Raw genomic sequence first — 21832 nt, forward strand, 5'->3', positions numbered from 1 at the left:
GGCGGTTTTGGAGTAGTGGCTTCTTCCTTGCTGAGCGGCCTTTCAGGATATGTCGATATAGGACTCGTTTTACTGTGGATATAGATACTTTTGTACCTGTTTCCTCCAGCATCTTCACAAGGTCCTTTGCTGTTGTTCTGGGATTGATTTGCATTTTTCGCACCAAAGTACGTTCATCTCTAGGAGACAGAACGCGTCTCCTTGCTGAGCGGTATGACTGCTGCATGGTCCCATGGTGTTTATACTTGCGTACTATTGTTTGTACAGATGAACAATAGTACGCAAGTATAAACACCATGGGACCATGCAGCAGTCATACCGCTCAGCAAGGAGACGCGTTCTGGAAATTGCTCCCAAGGATGAACCAGACTTGTGGAGGTCTACAATTTTTTGTCTGAGGTCTTGGCTGGTTTCTTTTGATTTTCCCATGATGTCAAGCAACGAGGCACAGAGTTTGAAGGTAGGCCTTGAAATACATCCACAGGTACACCTCCAATTAACTAAAATGATGTCAATTAGCCTATCAGAAGTATTTGTAAATTTCTGACCCACTGGAATTGTGATATAGTGAATTATAAGTGAAATAATCTGTCTGTAAACAATTGTTGGAAAAATTACTTGTCATGCACAAAGTAGATGTCCTAACCGACTTGCCAAAACTATAGTTTGTTAACAAGGAATTTGTGGAGTGGTTGAAAAACGAGTTTGAATGACTCCAACCTAAGTGTATGTAAACTTCCGACTTCAACTGTATATACAGGGGTTACCGGTACCGAGTCAATGTGCGGGGGTACAGGTTAGTCGAGGTAATTTGTACATGTAGGTAGGGGTAAAGTGACTACATAGATAATTGACAGCGGGTAGCAGCGGGGTATACAGGTCCTGGATGGCAGGAAGCTTGGCCCCAGTGATGTACTGGGCCGTACACACCACACTCTGTAGCGCGTTATGGTCAGATGTTGAGCAGTTGCCATACCAGGCGGTGATGCAACTGGTAAGGATGCTCTCGATGGTGCAGCTGTATAACATTTTGAGGATCTGGGGACCCATGCCAAATCTTTTCAGTCTCCTGAGGGGGAAAAGGTGTTGTCGTGCCCTCTTCACGACTGTCTTGGTGTGTTTTGACCATGATAGTTTGTTGGTGATGTGGACACAAGGAACTTGAATCTCTCGACCCGCTCCACTACAGCCCTGTCGATGTTAATGGGGGTCTGATCGGCCCGCCTTTTCCTGTAATCCATGATCAGCTCCTTTGTCTTGCTCACATAGAGGGAGAGGTTGTTGTCCTGGCACCACACTGCCAGGTCTCTGACCTCCTCCCTATAGGCTGTCTCATCTTTGTCGGTGATCAGGCCTACCACTGTTGTGTCGTCAGAAAACGTAATGATAGTGTTGGAGTCGTGTTTGGCCACGCAGTCGTGGGTGAACAGCGAGTACAGGAGGGGACTAAGCACGCACCCCTGAAGGGCCCCAGTGTTGAGGATCAGCGTGGCAGATGTGTTGTTGCCTACCCTTACCACCTAGGGGTGGCCCGTCAGGAAGTCCAGAGCTGTGTTCGAATACCCATACTAACATACTGTATACTACATACTTAATGAGTATATACTACATACTATTAGTTCATTTTAGGATACTGTAAACAAACTATCATTTAGGTTGAGCATACTAGCGCTTTGCCTGTCTACCAGATGTCATATGTCATAACACTCATGACCCATATATTTACACCTGTTGTGACATATATTGCGTTATTTTAGGGCTGGTTATGACACCTAATTAAGTCTCTAAGTTTCTGCCAAGAAGTTTCCTTTCATTTGAAAGTTTGTTAAATACTTTGTAGTTGTAATGAATGCTTTAGTTTTTTTCATCATATTTTAAATAACTTGTAGAAAATACGCTATGACACTGTCATAAAATATTATGACCATCATACTCATATAGGCCTATCTGGCTTATATATCACGTACATGCCCTTATATCAGTCATCAGTCAAAAAGAGGGTGTCTTGTACTACTCCTGAAATCTACTCCTGCATTCATCCCAGTCATCAGCAACAGAGCATTGGGGTAGGTGCATGTCTGACATCAATGTGTGCCCAATTACAATGATAATTTTATGTATTTATTTTTATATATAACATAAACATACTGTTGACATTTACATTTACGTCATTTAGCAGACACTCTTATCCAGAGCGACTTACAAATTGGTGCATTTGGGGGGTGGGTAAGGGGGGGGGGTAGAAGGATTACTTTATCCTATCCCAGGTATTCCTTAAAGAGGTGGGGTTTCAAATGTCTCCGGAAGGTGGTGAGTGACTCCGCTGTCCTGGTGTCGTGAGGGAGCTTGTTCCACCATTGGGGTGCCAGAGCAGCGAACAGTTTTGACTGGGCTGAGCGGGAACTGTGCTTCCGCAGAGGTAGGGGAGCCAGCAGGCCAGAGGTGGATGAACGCAATGCCCTCGTTTGGGTGTAGGGACTGATCAGAGCCTGAAGGTACGGAGGTGCCGTTCCCCTCACAGCTCCGTAGGCAAGCACCATGGTCTTGTAGCAGATGCGAGCTTCAACTGGAAGCCAGTAGAGTGTGCGGAGGAGCGTGGTGACGTGAGAGAACTTGGGAAGGTTGAACACCAGACGGGCTGCGGCATTCTGGATGAGTTGTAGGGGTTTAATGGCACAGGCAGGGAGCCCAGCCAACAGCGAGTTGCAGTAATCCAGACGGGAGATGACAAGTGCCTGGATTAGGACCTGTGCCGCTTCCTGTGTAAGGCAGGGTCGTACTCTCCGAATGTTGTAGAGCATGAACCTACAGGATCGGGTCACCGCCTTGATGTTAGTGGAGAACGACAGGGTGTTGTCCAGGGTCACGCCAAGGCTCTTCGCACTCTGGGAGGAGGACACAACTGAGTTGTCAACCGTGATGGCGAGATCATGGAACGGGCAGTCCTTCCCCGGGAGGAAGAGCAGCTCCGTCTTGCCAATGTTCAGCTTGAGGTGGTGATCCGTCATCCATACTGATATGTCTGCCAGACATGCAGAGATGCGATTCGCCACCTGGTTATCAGAAGGGGGAAAGGAGAAGATTAGTTGTGTGTCGTCTGCGTAGCAATGATAGGAGAGGCCATGTGAGGATATAACAGAGCCAAGTGACTTGGTGTATAGCGAGAATAGGAGAGGGCCTAGAACTGAGCCCTGGGGGACACCAGTGGTGAGAGCACGTGGTGCGGAGACAGCTTCTCGCCACGCCACTTGGTAGGAGCGACCGGTCAGGTAGGACGCAATCCAAGAGTGAGCCGCGCCGGAGATGCCCAGCTCGGAGAGGGTGGAGAGGAGGATCTGATGGTTCACAGTATCAAAGGCAGCAGACAGGTCTAGAAGGACAAGAGCAGAGGAGAGAGAGTTAGCTTTAGCAGTGCAGAGAGCCTCCGTGACACAGAGAAGAGCAGTCTCCGTTGAATGACCAGTCTTGAAACCTGACTGGTTTGGATCAAGAAGGTCATTCTGAGAGAGATAGCAAGAGAGTTGGCTAAAGACGGCACGCTCGAGTTTTGGAGAGAAAAGAAAGAAGGGATACTGGTCTGTAGTTGTTGACATCAGAGGGATCGAGTGTTGGTTTTTTGAGAAGGGGTGCAACTCTCGCTCTCTTGAAGACGGAAGGGACATAGCCAGCGGTCAAGGAGGAGTTGATCAGCGAGGTGAGGTAAGGGAGAAGGTCACCGGAGATGGTCTGGAGAAGAGAGGGGGGGATAGGGTCAAGCGGGCAGGTTGTTGGGCGGCCGGCCGTCACAAGTCGCAAGATTTTATCTGGAGAGAGAGGGGAGAAAGAAGTCAAAGCATAGGGTAGGGCAGTGTGAGCAGGACCAGCAGTGTCATTTGACTTAACAAACGAGGATCGGATGTCGTCAACCTTCTTTTCAAAATGTTTGACGAAGTCATCCACACAGAGAGGGAGGAGGGGGGGGGGGGGGGGGGAGTGGGAGGAGGATTCAGCAGGGATGAGAAGGTGGCAAAGAGCTTCCTAGGGTTAGAGGCAGATGCTTGGAATTTAGAGTGGGTAATGGAATGTTTTGCCTTGTGTGGTAGGTTTTGTGGGTTGTGACACTCTTATGTAGGTATCATAACCAGCCATAAAAGAACACTATATACTGTATTTCACAACAGGTCTAAATATGTGTCATGCCAGTGTTATGACCATATTATAACAGGTTATATCAGCTGTTATGACATATTATACAACGGGTAAGTCTAATCCTGAATGCTGATTGTTTAAAACCGCATTCTAGCCGGTGTCTATTCCACAAGTTACCACCGGCTAAATCTATGACGTTAAAATGTCTATTTACTCTGTTCCATCTGACTGTGCAATCCACTGTCTCATCAGCCCAGCCAGGCAATTTATAAACTTGATCTCCACTATAAAAAGCATCTAGATATTATCTCACAATTCTTTTAGACTAACATTTAGTTTTCAACAGCAGAGATTTGAATAAACCTTGCTGTCTGTCTCTCCGACATCTGCAACATTGTTTCAATATTCAAATTCTATCTCCAGCTGTTGCATAGTAATGAACGTGTCGGGAGTCAGGATGAGACCGGTAGGCAGCTTTTCTCAGCCAGTCGAAATCATGAAATCGCACATCCTTAGCTCATTTGTTATGGATGTATCCAAATAAATGTCATTAGAAAACAGCTTATTCTGTTGTTATTCTGGCTGCACTGTTTGACGTGACTGTAAGTTAGCCGTAGTTGTCTAGCTAGCAAGCAGGGATAAGAACGTTGCCAGCCAGTATGGCAATAGAACATTTAGAACGAACAACATAGATACAGAATATAAATACTTAACGACTGGGTCGCGTCTCTGGCAACCGAACCGATAGAACGAACGACCGGCCGGCGTGGGTAGCGACTCTAGGTTTATGTTGGGACTATCTTGTGGAAGGATGGAATGGTATCAATAAATTCATCAAAATAAAGTTTTATTTGTAAATCCATTATTTGAATATGTTGGTAACCCGTTGTATAAAAGGGAATAATGCCTTCGAAGCTGGGAGTTTGGAGGATATATTGGCATGGTTTGTCGGCCCTCGACGAACAACACTGTGCCATATACATCCTCCAAACACCGGCTTCTCGGGCATTATCACTTTATTATAAAATGGTTATGACCGTGTTATGACGCTGAGTGTCAAATAAAGTGTTACCAAATATATTTTTTTCGCACTTCCGCATCTGTTGTGAAAGGTGGCAGAGCTAGAGCGGTGTTTGTCAGACCATGAGACATCCCAAAAATCGGTCTTCTCACTAAATCGTCTATAGCGTCCAAACAGTTTGGTCTACAAACTATTATGAAAAAATAAGACAAACATGATGGTGTTCTCTGTTTTGTTCTACGACCACCACAAGCGACTCATCAGAACAGCCGATCTATTAACTTCTGCCTGTAGCGTCCGAACAGTTTGGGCTACACACTAATGACTGGTGAGACTCTCACAAACACGTACATGCCGGTACATTTGCCCTTGTCAAAAAATATGTTAGTGAAATATTTTTTAAATATTTTTGGGGGATACTTTAAGGGGTCCTAAAATTCTAAACCAAATAGCTAAATTATCCATAGTATGAACATCTTAAAACAATTCCATATCCCCACCCCCCTCCCCCTCCACAACAGCTTAGATTTACAGAGGAAAAAGTCAGAAGAACTTGCATGCGTTTCCCAAAACATGTAGAGCGAACTTTCACTAGGTGCGTCATTGGCGCATGTGTCGATACTGATAGGATGGAAAGAACATTAGAAATTATTCCACAATACTGACGATGGATTAGTTCCTAGAGATGTATTATCACCTACAGTGCCAGTTTGGACACACCTACTCATTCAAGGGTTCTTCTTTATTTTGACTATTTTCTACATTGTAGAATAATGGTGAAGACATCAAAACTATGAAATAACACACATGGAATCATGTTGTAACCCAAAAATTGTTAAACAAATCAAAATATTTTAGATTCTTCAAAGTAGCCACCTTTTGCCTTGATGACAGCTTTGCACACTCTTGGCATTCTCTCAACCAGCTTAATGAGGAATGCTTTTCCAACAGTCTTGAAGGAGTTCCCACATATGCTGAGCATTTGTTGGCTGCTTTTCCTTTACTCTGCGGTCCAACTCATCCCAAACCATCTCAATTGGGTTGAGGTCGGGTGATTGTGTAGGCCAGGTCATCTGATGCAGTACTCCATCACTCTCCTTCTTGGTCAAATAGCCCTTACACAGCCTGGAGGTGTGTTGGGTCATTGTCCTGTTGAAAAACAAATAATAGTCCCATTAAGCGCAAACCAGATGGAATGGTGTATTGCTGCAGAATGCTGTGGTAGCCATGCTGGTTAAGTGTGCCTTGAATTCTAAATAAATCAGTGTCACCAGCAAAGCACCATCACACCACCACCTCCATGCTTCACGGTGGGATGGATACATGCAGAGGTCATTCATTCACCTCACAGACACGGCGATTGGAACCAAAAATCTCAAATTTGGACTCATCAGACCAAAGGACAGATTTCCACCGGTCTAATGTCCATTGCTTGTGTTTCTATGCCCAAGTAAGTATCTTCTTCTTATTGGTGTCCTTTAGTAGTGGTTTCTTTGCAGCAATTCGACCATGAAGGCCAGATTCACGCAGTCTCCTCTGAACAGCTGATGTTGGGATGTGTCTGTTACTTGAACTCTGAAGCATTTATTTGGGCTGCAATTTCTGAGGCTGGTAACTCTAATGAATTTCTCCTCTGCAGCAGAGGTAACTCTGGGTCTTCCTTTCCTGTGGCGATCCTCATGAGTGCCAGTCATCATAGTGCTTGATGGTTTTTGCCACTGCACTTGAAGAAACTTTTAAAAAGTTCTTGAATTTTCCGGATTGACTGACCTTCATGTCTTTTAAAGTAATGATGGACTGTCGTTTCGCTTTGCTTATTTGAGCTGTTCTTGCCATAATATGGATTGGTCTTTTACCAAATAGGGCTATCTTCTGTATACCACCCCTACCTTGTCATAACACAACTGATTGGCTCAAACGCATTAAGAAGGAAATAAATTCCACAAATTAACTTTTAAGAAGGCACACCTGTTAATTGAAATGCATTCCAGGTGGCTACCTCATGAAGCTGGTTGAGAGAATGCCAAGAGTGTGCAAAGCTGTCATCAAGGCAAAGAGTGGCTACTTTGAAGAATCTTAAATATAAAATATATTTTGATTTGTTTAACACTTTTTGGTTACTACACGATTCCATATGTGTTATTTCATAGTTTTGATGTCTTCACTATTATTCTACAATGTAGTAAAAATAATGAAAAACCCTTGAATGAGTAGGTGTGTCCAAACTTTTGACTAGTCTGCAATGTCTGAAAATATTGAGGCGGCTTATTCTAACGGTTACCGTATAATAATACACAGATCATTGCGCACGTTACACGTCATGAGATATGTTGAGGCAGAAATTAGATGGTAGCCTACAATTGGCAAAATAGAAGACAATTGAATGAACATGAAATTGTTGTCAATATGATCGACCAGTTTATTAGGTACACCCATCTAGTACAGAGTCGGACCCCCCCTTTGCCTCCAGAACAACCTGAATTATTCGGGGCATGGATTCTACAAGTCGGAAACATTCCACAGGGATGTTGGTCCATGCTGACGTAATGGCATCACATAGTTGCTGCAGATTGGACGGCGGTACACCACCGCCACCAACCTGTACCGTTGACACCAGGCAGGATGGCTCAACTGTTGTGCTGCGCTGTTATTTGTCTGTTTATGGCTCGCCTGTTAGGTTGCACGATTCTTGCAATTCTCTCATCAATGAGCAGTTTTCGCCCATAGGACTGCCGCTGACTGGATGTGTTTTGTTTGTCGCACCATTCTCGGGAAACCCTAGACACTGTCGTGCGTGAAAAGCCCAGGAGGATGGACGTTTATGAGATCCTGAATCCGGCATTCCTGGCACCCACCATCATACTACGCTCAAAGTCGCTTAGGTCACTTGTTTTGCCCATTCTCACATTCAATCAAACCGCAACTGAATGACTTGATGCCTGTCTGCCTGCTTTATATAGCAAGCCATGGCCATGTGACTCCATGTATTTATATTTTAGTGCAGTCATCTAGGTTTGAATTTGCAGCATCTATTTATCCTTTGCAGCTTTGTATTTGTAGTCAACTTCGTTCTGAAGTTATCGGTGGTCACAGAGAGACCGATAAACATCTTGATTCTATGTTTAGCGGAAGGACACTTTCTTTTCTAAAGGCTCACTTAACTGTTCTACACGTGGTCTAAGGCAGTCGGTTATTAACGAGTGTTTTCAAGTGCTACTTTAGTAACAATGGTTTTTGGAAACAGCTCTGAGGTTTAAGGATGCTCCTACGAAGGTTCTTATGATTAACTAAGCCTTAAGATGCTTTTGGGAAACCGGGCCCAGGTCATACAGTGGGGTATTCCAGAAAGCAGGTATATTAGCCAGCTAACTTTGCTAAACAGCCACAAATAACTCTTGATTACCTGGTTGATGAAGATACAGTGGGGGAAAAAAGTATTTAGTCAGCCACCAATTGTGCAAGTTCTCCCACTTAAAAAGATGAGAGAGGCCTGTAATTTTCATCATATGGACACGTCAACTATGACTGACAAAATGAGATTTTTTTTCTCCAGAAAATCACATTGTAGGGTTTTTTATGAATTTATTTGCAAATTATGGTGGAAAATTATTATTTGGTCAATAACTAAAGTTTCTCAATACTTTGTTATATACCCTTTGTTGGCAATGACACAGGTCAAACGTTTTCTGTAAGTCTTCACAAGGTTTTCACACACTGTTGCTGGTATTTTGGCCCATTCCTCCATGCAGATCTCCTCTAGAGCAGTGATGTTTTGGGGCTGTCGCTGGGCAACACAGACTTTCAACTCCCTCCAAAGATTTTCTATGGGGTTGAGATCTGGAGACTGGCTAGGCCACTCCAGGACCTTGAAATGCTTCTTACGAAGCCACTCCTTCGTTGCCCGGGCGGTGTGTTTGGGATCATTGTCATGCTGAAAGACCCAGCCACGTTTCATCTTCAATGCCCTTGCTGATGGAAGGAGGTTTTCACTCAAAATCTCATGATACATGGCCCCATTCATTCTTTCCTTTACACGGATCAGTCGTCCTGGTCCCTTTGCAGAAAAACCATCATCCAAATGCACTCTAGCAAACTTCAGACGGGCCTGGACATGTACTGTCTTAAGCAGGGGGACTCGTCTGGCACTGCAGGATTTGAGTCCCTGGCGACGTAGTGTTATTGATGGTAGGCTTTGTTACTTTGGTCCCAGCTCTCTGCAGGTCATTCACTAGGTCCCCCCGTGTGGTTCTGGGATTTTTGCTCACCGTTCTTGTGATCATTTTGACCCCACGGGGTGAGATCTTGCGTGGAGCCCCAGATCGAGGGAGATTATCAGTGGTCTTGTATGTCTTCCATTTCCTAATAATTGCTCCCACAGTTGATTTCTTCAAACCAAGCTGCTTACCTATTGCAGATTCAGTCTTCCCAGCCTGGTGCATGTCTACAATTTTGTTTCTGGTGTCCTTTGACAGCTCTTTGGTCTTGGCCATAGTGGAGTTTGGAGTGTGACTGTTTGAGGTTGTGGACAGGTGTCTTTTATACTGATAACAAGTTCAAACAGGTGCCATTAATACAGGTAACGAGTGGAGGACAGAGGAGCCTCTTAAAGAAGAAGTTACAGGTCTGTGAGAGCCAGAAATCTTGCTTGTTTGTAGGTGACCAAATACTTATTTTCCACCATAATTTGCAAATAAATTCATAAAAAATGCTACAATGTGATTTTCTGGAGAAAAAAAATCTCAATTTGTCTGTCATAGTTGACGTGTACCTATGATGAAAATTACAGGCCTCTCTCATCTTTTTAAGTGGGAGAACTTGCACAATTGGTGGCTGACTAAATACTTTTTTCCCCCACTTTATCTATATACAGTGGGGAGAACAAGTATTTGATATACTGCCGATTTTGCAGGTTTTCCTACTTACAAAGCATGTAGAGGTCTGTAATTTTTATCCAGAAAATCACATTGTATGATTTTAAAGTAATTAATTTGCATTTTATTGCATGACATAAGTATTTGATACATCAGAAAAGCAGAACTTAATATTTGGTACAGAAACCTTTGTTTGCAATTACAGAGAGCAAATGTTTCCTGTAGGTCTTGACCAGGTTTGCACACACTGCAGCAGGGATTTTGGCCCACTCCTCCATACCTTCTCCAGATCCTTCAGGTTTCGGGGCTGTCGCTGGGCAATACGGACTTTCAGCTCCCTCCAAAGATGTTCTATTGGGTTCAGGTCTGGAGACTGGCTAGGCCACTCCAGGACCTTGATGCTTCTTACGGAGCCACTCCTTAGTTGCCCTGGCTGTGTGTTTCGGGTCGTTGTCATGCTGGAAGACCCAGCCACGACCCATCTTCAATGCTCTTACTGAGGGAAGGAGGTTGTTGGCCAAGATCTCGCGATACATGGCCCCATCCATCCTCCCCTCAATACGGTGCAGTCGTCCTGTCCCCTTTGCAGAAAAGCATCCCCAAAGAATGATGTTTCCACTCCATGCTTCACGGTTGGGATGGTGTTCTTGGGGTTGTACTCATCCTTCTTCTTCCTCCAAACATGGCGAGTGGAGTTTAGACCAAAAAGCTCTATTTTTGTCTCATCAGACCACATTACCTTCTCCCATTCATCCTCTGGATCATCCAGATGGTCATTGGCAAACTTCAGACGGGCCTGGACATGCGCTGGCTTGAGCAGGGGGACCTTGCGTGCGCTGCAGGATTTTAATCCATGACGGCGTAGTGTGTTACTAATGGTTTTCTTTGAGACTGTGGTCCCAGCTCTCTTCAGGTCATTGACCAGGTCCTGCCGTGTAGTTCTGGGCTGACCCCTCACCTTCCTCATTATCATTGATGCCCCACGAGGTGAGATCTTGCATGGAGCCCCAGACCAAGGGTGATTGACCGTCATCTTGAACTTCTTCCATTTTATAATAATTGCGCCAACAGTTGTTGCCTTCTCACCAAGCTGCTTGTCTATTGTCCCGTTGCCCATCCCAGCCTTGTGCAGGTCTACAAATGTATCCCTGATGTCCTTACACAGCTCTCTGGTCTTGGCCATTGTGGAGAGGTTGGAGTCTGTTTGATTGAGTGTGTGGACAGGTGTCTTTTATACAGGTAACGAGTTCAAACAGGTGCAGTTAATACAGGTAATGAGTGGAGAACAGGAGGGCTTCTTAAAGAAAAACTAACAGGTCTGTGAGAGCCGGAATTCTTACTGGTTGGTAGGTGATCAAATACTTATGTCATGCAGTAAAATGCAAATTAATTACTTAAAAATCATACAATGTGATTTTCTGGATTTTTGTTTTGGATTCCGTCTCTCACAGTTGAAGTGTACCTATGATAAAAATTACAGACCTCTACATGCTTTGTAAGTAGGAAAACCTGCAAAATCGACAGTGTATCAAATACTTGTTACAAATGGTTGTTGCTGTCATGTCAATTATTTTAGGTCTATTTCTCAAAATGATCAAGTTATTTCAAGGCATTTCTGGTTAACTCATTGATACAGCTTTCTGGAACGGCCCCAGATCTCTTATGCATCTTATATAAGGAACACGCATACATAATAGACTCATTGCACATGATAATAAGTTGTTGCCGTGCTCATTCACAGGCGTGCCAGGCGGAGAGTGAGCGGGCCGTGCAGCAGAGGCTGGAGGAGGTGAGCCAGAAGCTCCAGAAGTCCCAGGACACCAGCAACATCATGCAGGCCCAACTAGACCAGGCTCAACAGGAGGCCACCGCCTTCGCCGGTCAGTGGACCCCACCTCACTGGTTACATACCTTGACCACATGATAACCTGCTACTCTGTAACAGTGCTAGTCGCGCTAACCCAGTCACTCTAACCTCTATTTTAACCCTAACCATCACAGGAAAAGCCTTGCACTAAGTGGGAGAGGTCTCTCACACACAGCTATGTTCCCGATACCTTATTATTTAGATTTGCTTTTAGATTTAGATTCATACTGATCTCTCTACTCTTCGCCACATTTCTCATTTTTTTTGTCCTTTTTTGTGTGGATTTATACAAATTTGGCAGACTAGGCTCTGGTTTTGAATTGAATTAAATTGAATAAAACTTGGATCTCCACAGAGCTCAAGGAGCGCATGGCCACCATGGAGGCCGAGCTGAAGGAGCGCTGTGCCGAGCTGGAGGACCTTAAGTCCCAACAGGCAGTAGTGTCAGCTGTGGAGGAGGCTGCCAAGGAGCAGACTGCCCCACTGGAGGCTGCCGTTGAAACCCCCACCGAAAAGCAGGAGACTGTGACGGAAAGTGTTACCGAGACCCCCACTGCCACCGAAATCCAAGTAAGCTCCAGAGGCCTGTTTTTTATTTTCCCCCAGCTGCAAATAGTTTAGATTGTAGACACAATTCCAAATCAACCCCTGGCCCCTAAGCAGTCTTGTAGATCGGAAAATATTTGGATAGGTATAAGCAATATGGCCGACATTCCACCTGTCAGAGTACAGGTGGAGTTGTAACCATATTGCTTACACCAATCCAATACTTTCAGATCTACCTGTTTTTTGTTTTGTCAAAGCAAAGGGGCCTCATTTATCAAAGGTGCATGTGCACAAAAAATACTCTAAACCTTGCGGGCGCCATTTTTCCTGCAAAGTATACGTATCTCCACGTGAATCTCAGACCATGAGTATGCACAACTTCTAGTGGTTGATCAACTGTATTGCAAGCAAATATTGTTATTTTTGGGGAAATTGAGGTTTATGATGCACTGGAATTATAATAGTGGTAGGCTAATAAAAAACAATTAAATGTAGGCCTAATGATAAAACAGATGCATTAGGCCATTGGTAAGAAGATCGCATAGCAACATGTTGCCTAATTAGGGCTGTCCCAAACAAAACCAAATCTTGGTAGACCGAGAGTTGTCTGTTCATTCAACCAAGCGATTGGTCAACATTTTAAAACAAATTTTTCCTTAGACACACCCGGTGTTTGAATAAAATCAACTATATGTAGGCTACTGAGCTTGTCTGACGCTTTAAGCGCTGCGATTAAAAATGAAGACACACAAATTACTAAAGAGGGAGCCAGAGATCAATATAGCCAAACCAGAAGAAAAAAAAACTGTTCCTGCCCACTGCTGCTGCTGACCTTCGCAGATTCTGCCGTTAGGCTCCTAAAGTTGCCGGTAATAGGCTACATCAGCGGTCGGCAACATTTTCCATTTGGAGTGCCAAGTTATCGTACCATTTCCGTTAGGCTCCTAAAGTTGCCGGTAATAGGCTACATCAGCGGCCGGCAACATTTTCCATTTGGAGTGCCAAGTTATCGTACCATTTCTACGGATCTGCGTGCCGGTTATGATTTTCACATTTTCGTGGAACAGTTTCATTTATAATAAAGTCTTCATATCTCAATCAATGTCATGGTTAATCAAAATTCTATCTAAATGAAAATGATACAAATCTAAAAGTAACTTATTTTGCCAATATGTAAAAATAGCCTACATAAAGCCAACAAATAAAAACATTGCAGCCCACAGGCCGAAAATATCCTAATTAAAATAAATATCCTATAAATCACATTGGCAACGCATGGCCTGTCTGCAAGGAACTCGTGCTAGCAAACTTGCAACATTGTATAAAATGTTCTGGGCCCTCAGTTTCCTGCGCCAGTGAACTCCGGACAGACAGACACAGCTGTAGGCTATTTGTGCAAGGGATAAGAAGTAATCAGTTAAGCCTATTTTATGATGTTTTCACTGGATCAGAGCATTAGTTTTTTTTTTTAACTTTCATGCTGAGTGGTTATCATAGGGAGAGAGCTGGAAAGATTTTTCAAATGGGCTACGTTGAACTATTGTCATTCTCAATGGATGTAAAAACAGACTTTGCTTACTTGCTGTTTGAGGCGAAGGAAAAAATTACTTTGAAGCTATGGTGAGTTAAGACAATCAGAAATGGTATCAGATCCCGAAATGGGCACATTTATAGGCTGACATTTGCGTGCAGGCCAGGTAGCCTAGGCCTACTTCTATGCGTAATCAGGTGCATGTCCTTACTCAAGATTGACAGGAGCGCTCCAAACACAAGACAATGAATACATTCACAACTTGTAAATGGAATGAAATAAACCAAAACTTTCTCAAAGTGTAGCCGAGGTTGTGCGCTCTGCAAACAACGTGTCCACTCCTACAATAATGGTAAGACTGTAACAGAAATCACCATAATCAAACAAACATTGTAGATTATAAGCGCACAACCATCACTGTACTCTTCCTGGGGTCCAAACACATTAAGGCACTTACATTACACATAAAACAAAAGAAAGAACAGTACATATAACATTATTACACCACTACATATCTACAATACAAAATGTATAATACCACTATAGAACAATATTACAATGTGCGTGTGTGTGTGTGTGTGTGTGTGTATGTATGCGTGTACCTGTGTGTGTCTCACAGTCCCCCGCAGTTCCATAAGATGTATGGTTTTATTTATTAATTTCTTTGTAGTTTTTACCCCCTTTTCTCCCTAATTTCGTGATGTCTCATCGCTGCAACTCCACAACGGGCTTGGGAGAGGCGAAGGTCGAGTCATGCGTCCTCCGAAACATGACCCGCCAAACCGCGCTTCTTAACACCCGCCCGCTTAACCTGGAAGCCAGCTGCACCAATGTGTCGGCCTGCAGGCACCCGGCCTGCCACAAGGAGTCGCTAGAACGCGATGAGCCAAGTAAAGCTCCCCATTTCCAAATCATACAGCAAATGAGGGCGTTTTTGTTACCATAAAAGGTGAATGGAGGGTGTTTTCCAGGTGGGGTTGTAGCGCTGATTTTATCAATGACAGTTTGATAAATCCTAATAATTTTTGGCGCACACATCCTAGAATCTCGATGTACGCCAGAATTTAGTAAGACATTTAATCACGGTTCATAAATGAGGCAGCTTTGACAATAAACCCTTATACTATAAGCCTGTAGACCACCAATCAGTATCCATTGTTTTTAACACTAGAACCTAATTTTATTATTACTCTGCCATTTCTAAAGTCATTGACTTGTCCTAAATAAGTCTATATAACACGCTGTCGTTGTTTAGAATCTTAATATCACAAACAGAACTGGAGTTATAACCAGTTTTGGCGGGCATGTCATTTTAATGTTTTTCCCCCATTGCCCCTCCTCCTCCCGACAGTTTGAGGTGCCGTGCCCAGTTGATAATCACCCCGATAATTGCCTCGAAACTGAACCTAAACCATACTGAAACGATTTTCACACATATAACAGATTAAATAAATTAAGTGAAGTATGATGTGGGAGAATGGGTGAGTTGATGAGCGAGGGGAAGCGAACGATGCACCAATTGTGGTTGAAGAACAGGGCGAGCCATTCTATTGTATTGATCTATTCTAATTATAAGCTCAAAATGGTATATACCCTACATCAGTCCACTGAATCCAAGCAGTCTTATCAGTCTACTCTGGCCTACTTGGAGTACACAGTAAGTGCGTGCATAATTTACAATGGCAAGAAGACTAAGATGAACGGCTGCACATGCTGCGTAAGCATTGCTACAAAATCTGAACAAAAACGACTGATGGTGGGGAAGAAATTAATCATGACATCTCTGATTATTCTTCTGATTCTGAGCTTCAGCCTGAACCTATACCTCAGAGGCCTAAGCATAAAAAAGCCAGAATGGTGCACACTGAGCAGGTGTCAGTGCCACCACGAAATGAAACGGTGAGACAGGACAGAGGAAGGGACCACACCGTTTGGATAAAACACGCCGGTGACAATGCTACGGGCCGATTATCAGCACAGAATGTCATCACTGAGAGGGCAGACCCTACATCTAAAGCATAAAACAACATCATCAGCTTTTTGTAAAATATGAATGGGAATATACTAAAGTTAGATTTTACTCATTTACTTATAAGAATTTCTAGGGGTGCCAATAATTGTGGCACACATTTTGGATAAAAATAGTTCATTTATTTCAAATTAATTTTTTCCTATAATTTTACTTACATTTAAGGTTAGATTTTTGTGAATAATTTGAATGAAAGACCAAGAGGATAAACAGCAAAGAAAAACATTTCGCTGCCCGTTTTTTCTCATATTTACCAAGGGTGCCAATATTAGTGGAGGGCACTGTAAGCATCAGACCCATTGCTATGACTCAAAATTGAGCTCAGGTGCATGCTGTTTCCATTGATCATCCTTGAGATGTTTCTACAACTTGATTGGAGTCCACCTGTGGTATTTTCAATTGATTTGACATGATTTGGAAGGCACACACCTGTCTATATAAGGTCCCACAGTTGACAGTGCATGTCAGAGCAAAAACCAAGCCATGAGGTCGAAGGAATTGTCCGTAGAGCTCAGAGACAGCATTGTGTCAAGGTACAGATCTGGGGAAGGGTACCAAAAAATGTCTGCAGTATTGAAGGTCCCCAAGAACACAGTGGCCTCCATCATTCTTAAATGAAAGAAGTTTGGAACCACCAAGACTCTTCCTAGAGCTGGCCGCCTGGCCAAACTGAGCAATCGGGGGAGAAGGGCCTTGGTCAGGGAGGTGACCAAAAACCTGATGGTTACTCTGACAGAGCTCCAGAGTGCCTCTGTGGAGATGGGAGAAACTTCCAGAAGGACAACCATCTCTGCAGCACTCCACCAATCAGGCCTTTATGGTAGAGTGGCCAGACGGAAGCCACTCCTCAGTAAAAGGCACATGACAGCCCGCTTGGAGTTTGCCAAAAGGCACCTAAATGACTCTCAGACCATGAGAAACAAGATTCTCTGGTCTGATGAAACCAAGGTTGAACTCTTTGGCCTGAATGCCAAGCGTCACGTCTGGAGGAAACCTGGCACCATCCCTACGGTGAAGCATGGTGGCGGCAGCATCATGCTGTGTGGATGTTTTTCAGCGGTAGGGACTGGGAGACTAGTCAGGATCGAGGGAAAGATGAACGGAGCAAAGTACAGAGAGATCCTTGATGTAAACCTGCTCTAGAGCGCTCAGGACCTCAGACTGGGGCTAAGGTTCACCTTCCAACAGGACAAAGACCCTAAGCACACAGCCAACACAATACAAGAGTGACTTCGGGACAAGTCTCAATGTCCTTGAGTGGCCCAGCCAGAGCCCAGACTTGAACCCGATCAAACATCTCTGGAGAGACCTGAAAATAGCTGTGCAGCTCCCAATCCAACCTGACAGAGCTTGAGAGGATCTGCAGAGGAGAATGGGAGAAACTCCCCAAATACAGGTGTACCAAGCTTGTGGCGTCATACCCAAGAAGACCCGAGGCTGTAATCGCTGCCAAAGGTGCTTCAACAATGTACTGAGTAAAGGGGCTGAATACTTGTGGAAATGTGATATTTCCGGTTTTTTTTTTTATAAATTTGCAAAAATGTCTAAAAAACAGTTTTTACTTTTGCTTTGTCATTATATGGTAAAATAATAAATGCTATTGTTATTATAAAAAAATGTATTGTAATTGTAACGCCTTCATTTATTTTTTATCATGCTCTATATGAAATGTATTAATTACATTGTTAAAATGTTGCTGTCAGAATGACCGCTCATTAGCTTGAAAGGGGGTCCCTCGTGGCCACACGTCATGCTCAGAGCTTTAGTCTATCCATCTTGTTTCTAAACAGGTTGACTACTCTGCTGAGATTGAAGAGCTAAAGATCAGGTACGCTGAGTCATATTTCTGTTAGATACCATGTATCGAATCTCCGTATCCAACCTTTTCTACCGAATGGGGATATTTATTTATCTCCCTCTTTCAGTCTGATAACCAAAGAAGGTCATGTGGCCACTCTAGAAGAAAAGCTCCAACAGCTGAAGGTTGAACTGGAGCTGGTGAGATCTTCCCACACTGTTGAGGAGCCACAGGTCAACGGGTATGTTAACTTTACTGGGATATCATGTGGCCTGGGGTTGGTTTAGCCAAGTGGTTAGCGCCGCGGTCCTCAGCACATGTATACAACAGTGTCCTTGTGGGTTCCAATCCTGCACCTCACTGCTATTATTACACACATCTTGTCTCATCTCACTTTGTTGTCTCTCTAGCTATACCACTGTATCTGTTCTATTACATACAGTACCAGTCAAAAGGTTGGACACCTACTCATTCAAGGGTTTTTCTTTATTTTGACTATTTTCTACATTGTAGAATAATAGTGGAGATCTCAAAACTATGAAATAACACATATGGAAACATTTAGTAACCAAAAAAAGTGTTAAACAAATCAAAATATATTTTATATTTGAGATTCTTCAAATAGCCACCCTTTGCCTTGATGACAGCTTTGTACACTCTTGGCATTTTCTCAACGAGCTTCATGAGGTAGTCAACTGGAATGCATTTCAATTAACAGGAGTGCCTTGTTAAAGGTTAATTTGTGGCATTTCTTTCCTTCTTAATGCGTTTGAGCCAATCAAGGTAGGGGTGGTATACAGAAGATAGCCCTATTTGGTAAAAGACCAAGTCCATATTATGGCAAGAACAGCTCAAATAAGCAAAGTGAAACGACAGTCCATCATTACTTTAAGACATGAAGGTCAGTCAATCCAGAACATTTCAAGAACTTTAAAACATTTCTTCAAGTGCAGTCGCAAAAAGCATCAAGCGCTATGATGAAACTGGCTCTCATGAGGACCGCCACAGGAAAGGAAGACCCAGAGTTACCTCTGCTGCAGAGGATAAGTTCATTAGAGTTAACTGCATCTCAGATTGCAGCCCAAATAAATGCTTCACAGAGTTCAAGTAACAGACACATCTCAACATCAACTGTTCAGAGGAGACTGCGTGAATAAGGCCTTCATGGTCGAATTGCTGCAAAGAAACCACTACTAAAGGCAAAGGGTGGCTACTTTGAAGAATCTCAAATATAAAATATATTTTGATTTGTTTAACACTTTTTTTGGTTACTACATGATTCCATGTGTGTTATTTCATTGTTTTGATGTCTTCACTGTTATTCTACAATGTAGAAAATAGTAAAAATAAAGAAAAACCCTTGGTGTCCAAACTTTTGACTGGTAGTGTATATTATGCATTTTATTTGTTGGGTTTTGTTTCCTGTTTGGACCCAGAAGAGTAGCAGCGGCTAATTGGAATTCCCACTCTTTTAGGGAAATAAACTTTACTGGTGCCTCGTCCACATATTTAGACCAACAAATGGGAATTTTCCCTGCCCAAAACCAAAAACTATCAAATCTGGTCAAGAATCTGAAGTCATCATTCCATAGATTTTGAAAAACATTAAGTTATGTTTTTCTGGCATGTCAGTGTGATGGAAGAGGAGGAGCAATCACCTGTTGAAGAACAGCTGGTGAAGATGGACAACACGGCAGAGATCGAACTCCTACAGAACAGGTATGGGAGGAATTTTGTATATTTCTATTATTTTATAGTTCTATTATGAACTATTCACTTTACTTACTTAGCCGGTACGCACAAATCTCCAATGGCAAGCCTATTATTCAATTATTGGCCCTCTAGGGACGAAGTACTGTCTGTGGTTAATTGGTCAGTTTATCATTGACTAGACCATGAGTTCACTCACCTGGTGTCCCAACTCTGAAGAATGAAACCAGTGTAGTGTTCAGATACAAACACTATGCATACGTAAAGGAAAAGGAATCACATCGGCTATATTCATGACAATTCTATCTGCAACAGTTTACAACGTTTTCCTACTGAACTTGTCCCAGAAGTGTTTTGGCCCTCTAGGACAATAATTGATTAGCCCTGTCTAGTCTGGTCTAGTCTGTAGTGCTCTAAATAAGTCTGTCTTACTATATCACAACCTAATAACTCTGTTTTCCCATGTCAGCCTTAAGGAAAAAGAGCGCATTGTGACGTCCCTTGAAGAGCAACTGCAGACGTTGAGTGCCAAGATGGAGGTGAAGAGAACTGATGCTGTAAGTTGGCAAACCTGTTGGAAAATTAGAGTTCAAATTCAACATTTCTCTCTTAAAATCCTGTATTTGTGTACACTACCGGTCAAAGGTTTTAATTTATTTTTACTATTTTCTACATTGTAGAATAAAATTTAAGACATCAAAACTATGAAATAACACATATGGAATCATGTAGGTACCAACAAAGTGTTAAACAAATCAAAATATATTTTATATTTGAGATTCTTCAAATAGCCTCCCTTTGCCTTGATGACAGCTTTGCACACTCTTGGCATTCTCTCAACCAGCTTCATGAGGTAGCCACCTGGAATGCATTTCAATTAACAGGTGTGCCTTCTTAAAAGTTCATTTGTGGAATTTCTTTCCTTCTTAATGCGTTTGAGCCAATCAGTTGTGTTGTGACAAGGTAGGGGGGGTACAGAAGATAGCCCTATTTGGTAATAGACCAAGTCCATATTATGGCAAGAACAGCTCAAATAAGCAAACAGAAACGACAGTAATAAAATGAAACCCTTGAATGAGTATGTGTTCTAAAACTTTTGACCGGTAGTGTATGTACTATATGTTCCATTCAACACCAGAAGTTCCCCCATGGGACAAATGTATTATCAGTAAAGTTATTTGAATTCTATTGAATCTGTTGTGCAGGCGGAGAGACCAGCAGACACAGAGCAGCTTCAGAGCAGTCTGAAGGAGAGGGAGAGCCAAGTGGCCTCGTTAGAGGAAGAGCTCAAACAGCTGAGAGAGGAGATGGAGCAAGGGAAGAGTGCAAACGCTGTAAGGCTTCTATTCTCTGTGTGCGCACAAGTGTGTGTGTGTGTGTGTGTGTGTGTGTGGTGTTAAGCCTTACTGTGTAAGGTTTAGTCTTACTCTGTAAGGCCTAGATTTAGTTTTACTGCGTAAAGTTTACGTTTTCTATATGTGCTTTTTGTCAGATGAAAAACGTGACCATTGGTATCTTGAATGATGCATATTCTTTCAATTCTCCAACACAGGAGTCGGGAAGTGAGACAGAAGCCGAACAGCCATTTGAAAGGTATGTGTCCATTCCTAAGCCTTTAAGCACTTGAGGTGTATTCTTTGACCCAATAGTGCATGCATTGTTTAATCTAATGAGCAGGGTTGGGGGTCAATTCCAGTTGAAATGGTATTTCCCCATAGGAATGAATTTCAATTCCTGAACTGGTACTGTAATTGATATGGAATTTCCCCCCAGCCCTGCTAATGAGTGTTATGTTTTCAGCCTTGAGAAAGATTCCCAGATGCTATCTCTGGAAGAGGAGCTACAACGGCTAAAGGAGGAAATGGAACAAGTTAGGAACAAAAGCAATGTAAGTTAGTGTAATGTGGGTTTGATGGTTTTGCGTTGCTCAAAGAGAGGTATGCTTGTTGCCCCTTGACTGTGTTGGCTTAGCTGAAAGCGAAATGCTAAATGCTCTGCTGTACCCTACAGGATCTCCGCGAAAAGAACTGGGCGGCAATGGAAGCCTTGACCGCTGCTGAGAAGTTGAATGAGGAAAGGCTGGCTGTGGCGAAGGGTGCACAGGTCAGTGGCATGCAACACCCAGAGTCGTATATATGCGCTCCGCTTCATGCTGCCTCTTTCCTTTCATGGCAGCCATGGTTCTGCCTCCTGATCAATATTGGCTAATAGGAGGTCAGGGATCTTCTCCATTTTCAACAAGGCTATCTGAATGGCTAAACTTGGAACTAGAATCCAAATGCAAATCATGAATGAAATGCTCAGAGGCAGCAACATGATGTCTGGCACTAA

At 43.2% G+C, this 21832-nt stretch overlaps 1 protein-coding gene across 2 annotated transcripts in view; it reads left to right on the plus strand.

Moving 5' to 3' along the window:
- The window catches only part of LOC311130477 (ribosome-binding protein 1-like), a 48099-nt gene that overhangs the window by 14372 nt on the left and 11895 nt on the right, over positions 1-21832 (plus strand). For both annotated transcript variants that reach the window (XM_084163214.1, XM_084163215.1), the window contains exons 8-17: positions 11762-11900; positions 12243-12457; positions 17784-17821; positions 17919-18032; positions 19424-19510; positions 19971-20058; positions 20707-20835; positions 21054-21094; positions 21302-21389; positions 21512-21604. In XM_084163214.1, coding sequence (XP_084019340.1) covers positions 11762-11900; positions 12243-12457; positions 17784-17821; positions 17919-18032; positions 19424-19510; positions 19971-20058; positions 20707-20835; positions 21054-21094; positions 21302-21389; positions 21512-21604 — 1032 coding nt within the window. The remainder of the gene's footprint in view (positions 1-11761; positions 11901-12242; positions 12458-17783; positions 17822-17918; positions 18033-19423; positions 19511-19970; positions 20059-20706; positions 20836-21053; positions 21095-21301; positions 21390-21511; positions 21605-21832) is intronic.

This window comes from Coregonus lavaretus (assembly GCF_964263955.1).
Source record: "Coregonus lavaretus genome assembly, chromosome: 6".
Lineage (NCBI taxonomy): Eukaryota > Metazoa > Chordata > Actinopteri > Salmoniformes > Salmonidae > Coregonus > Coregonus lavaretus.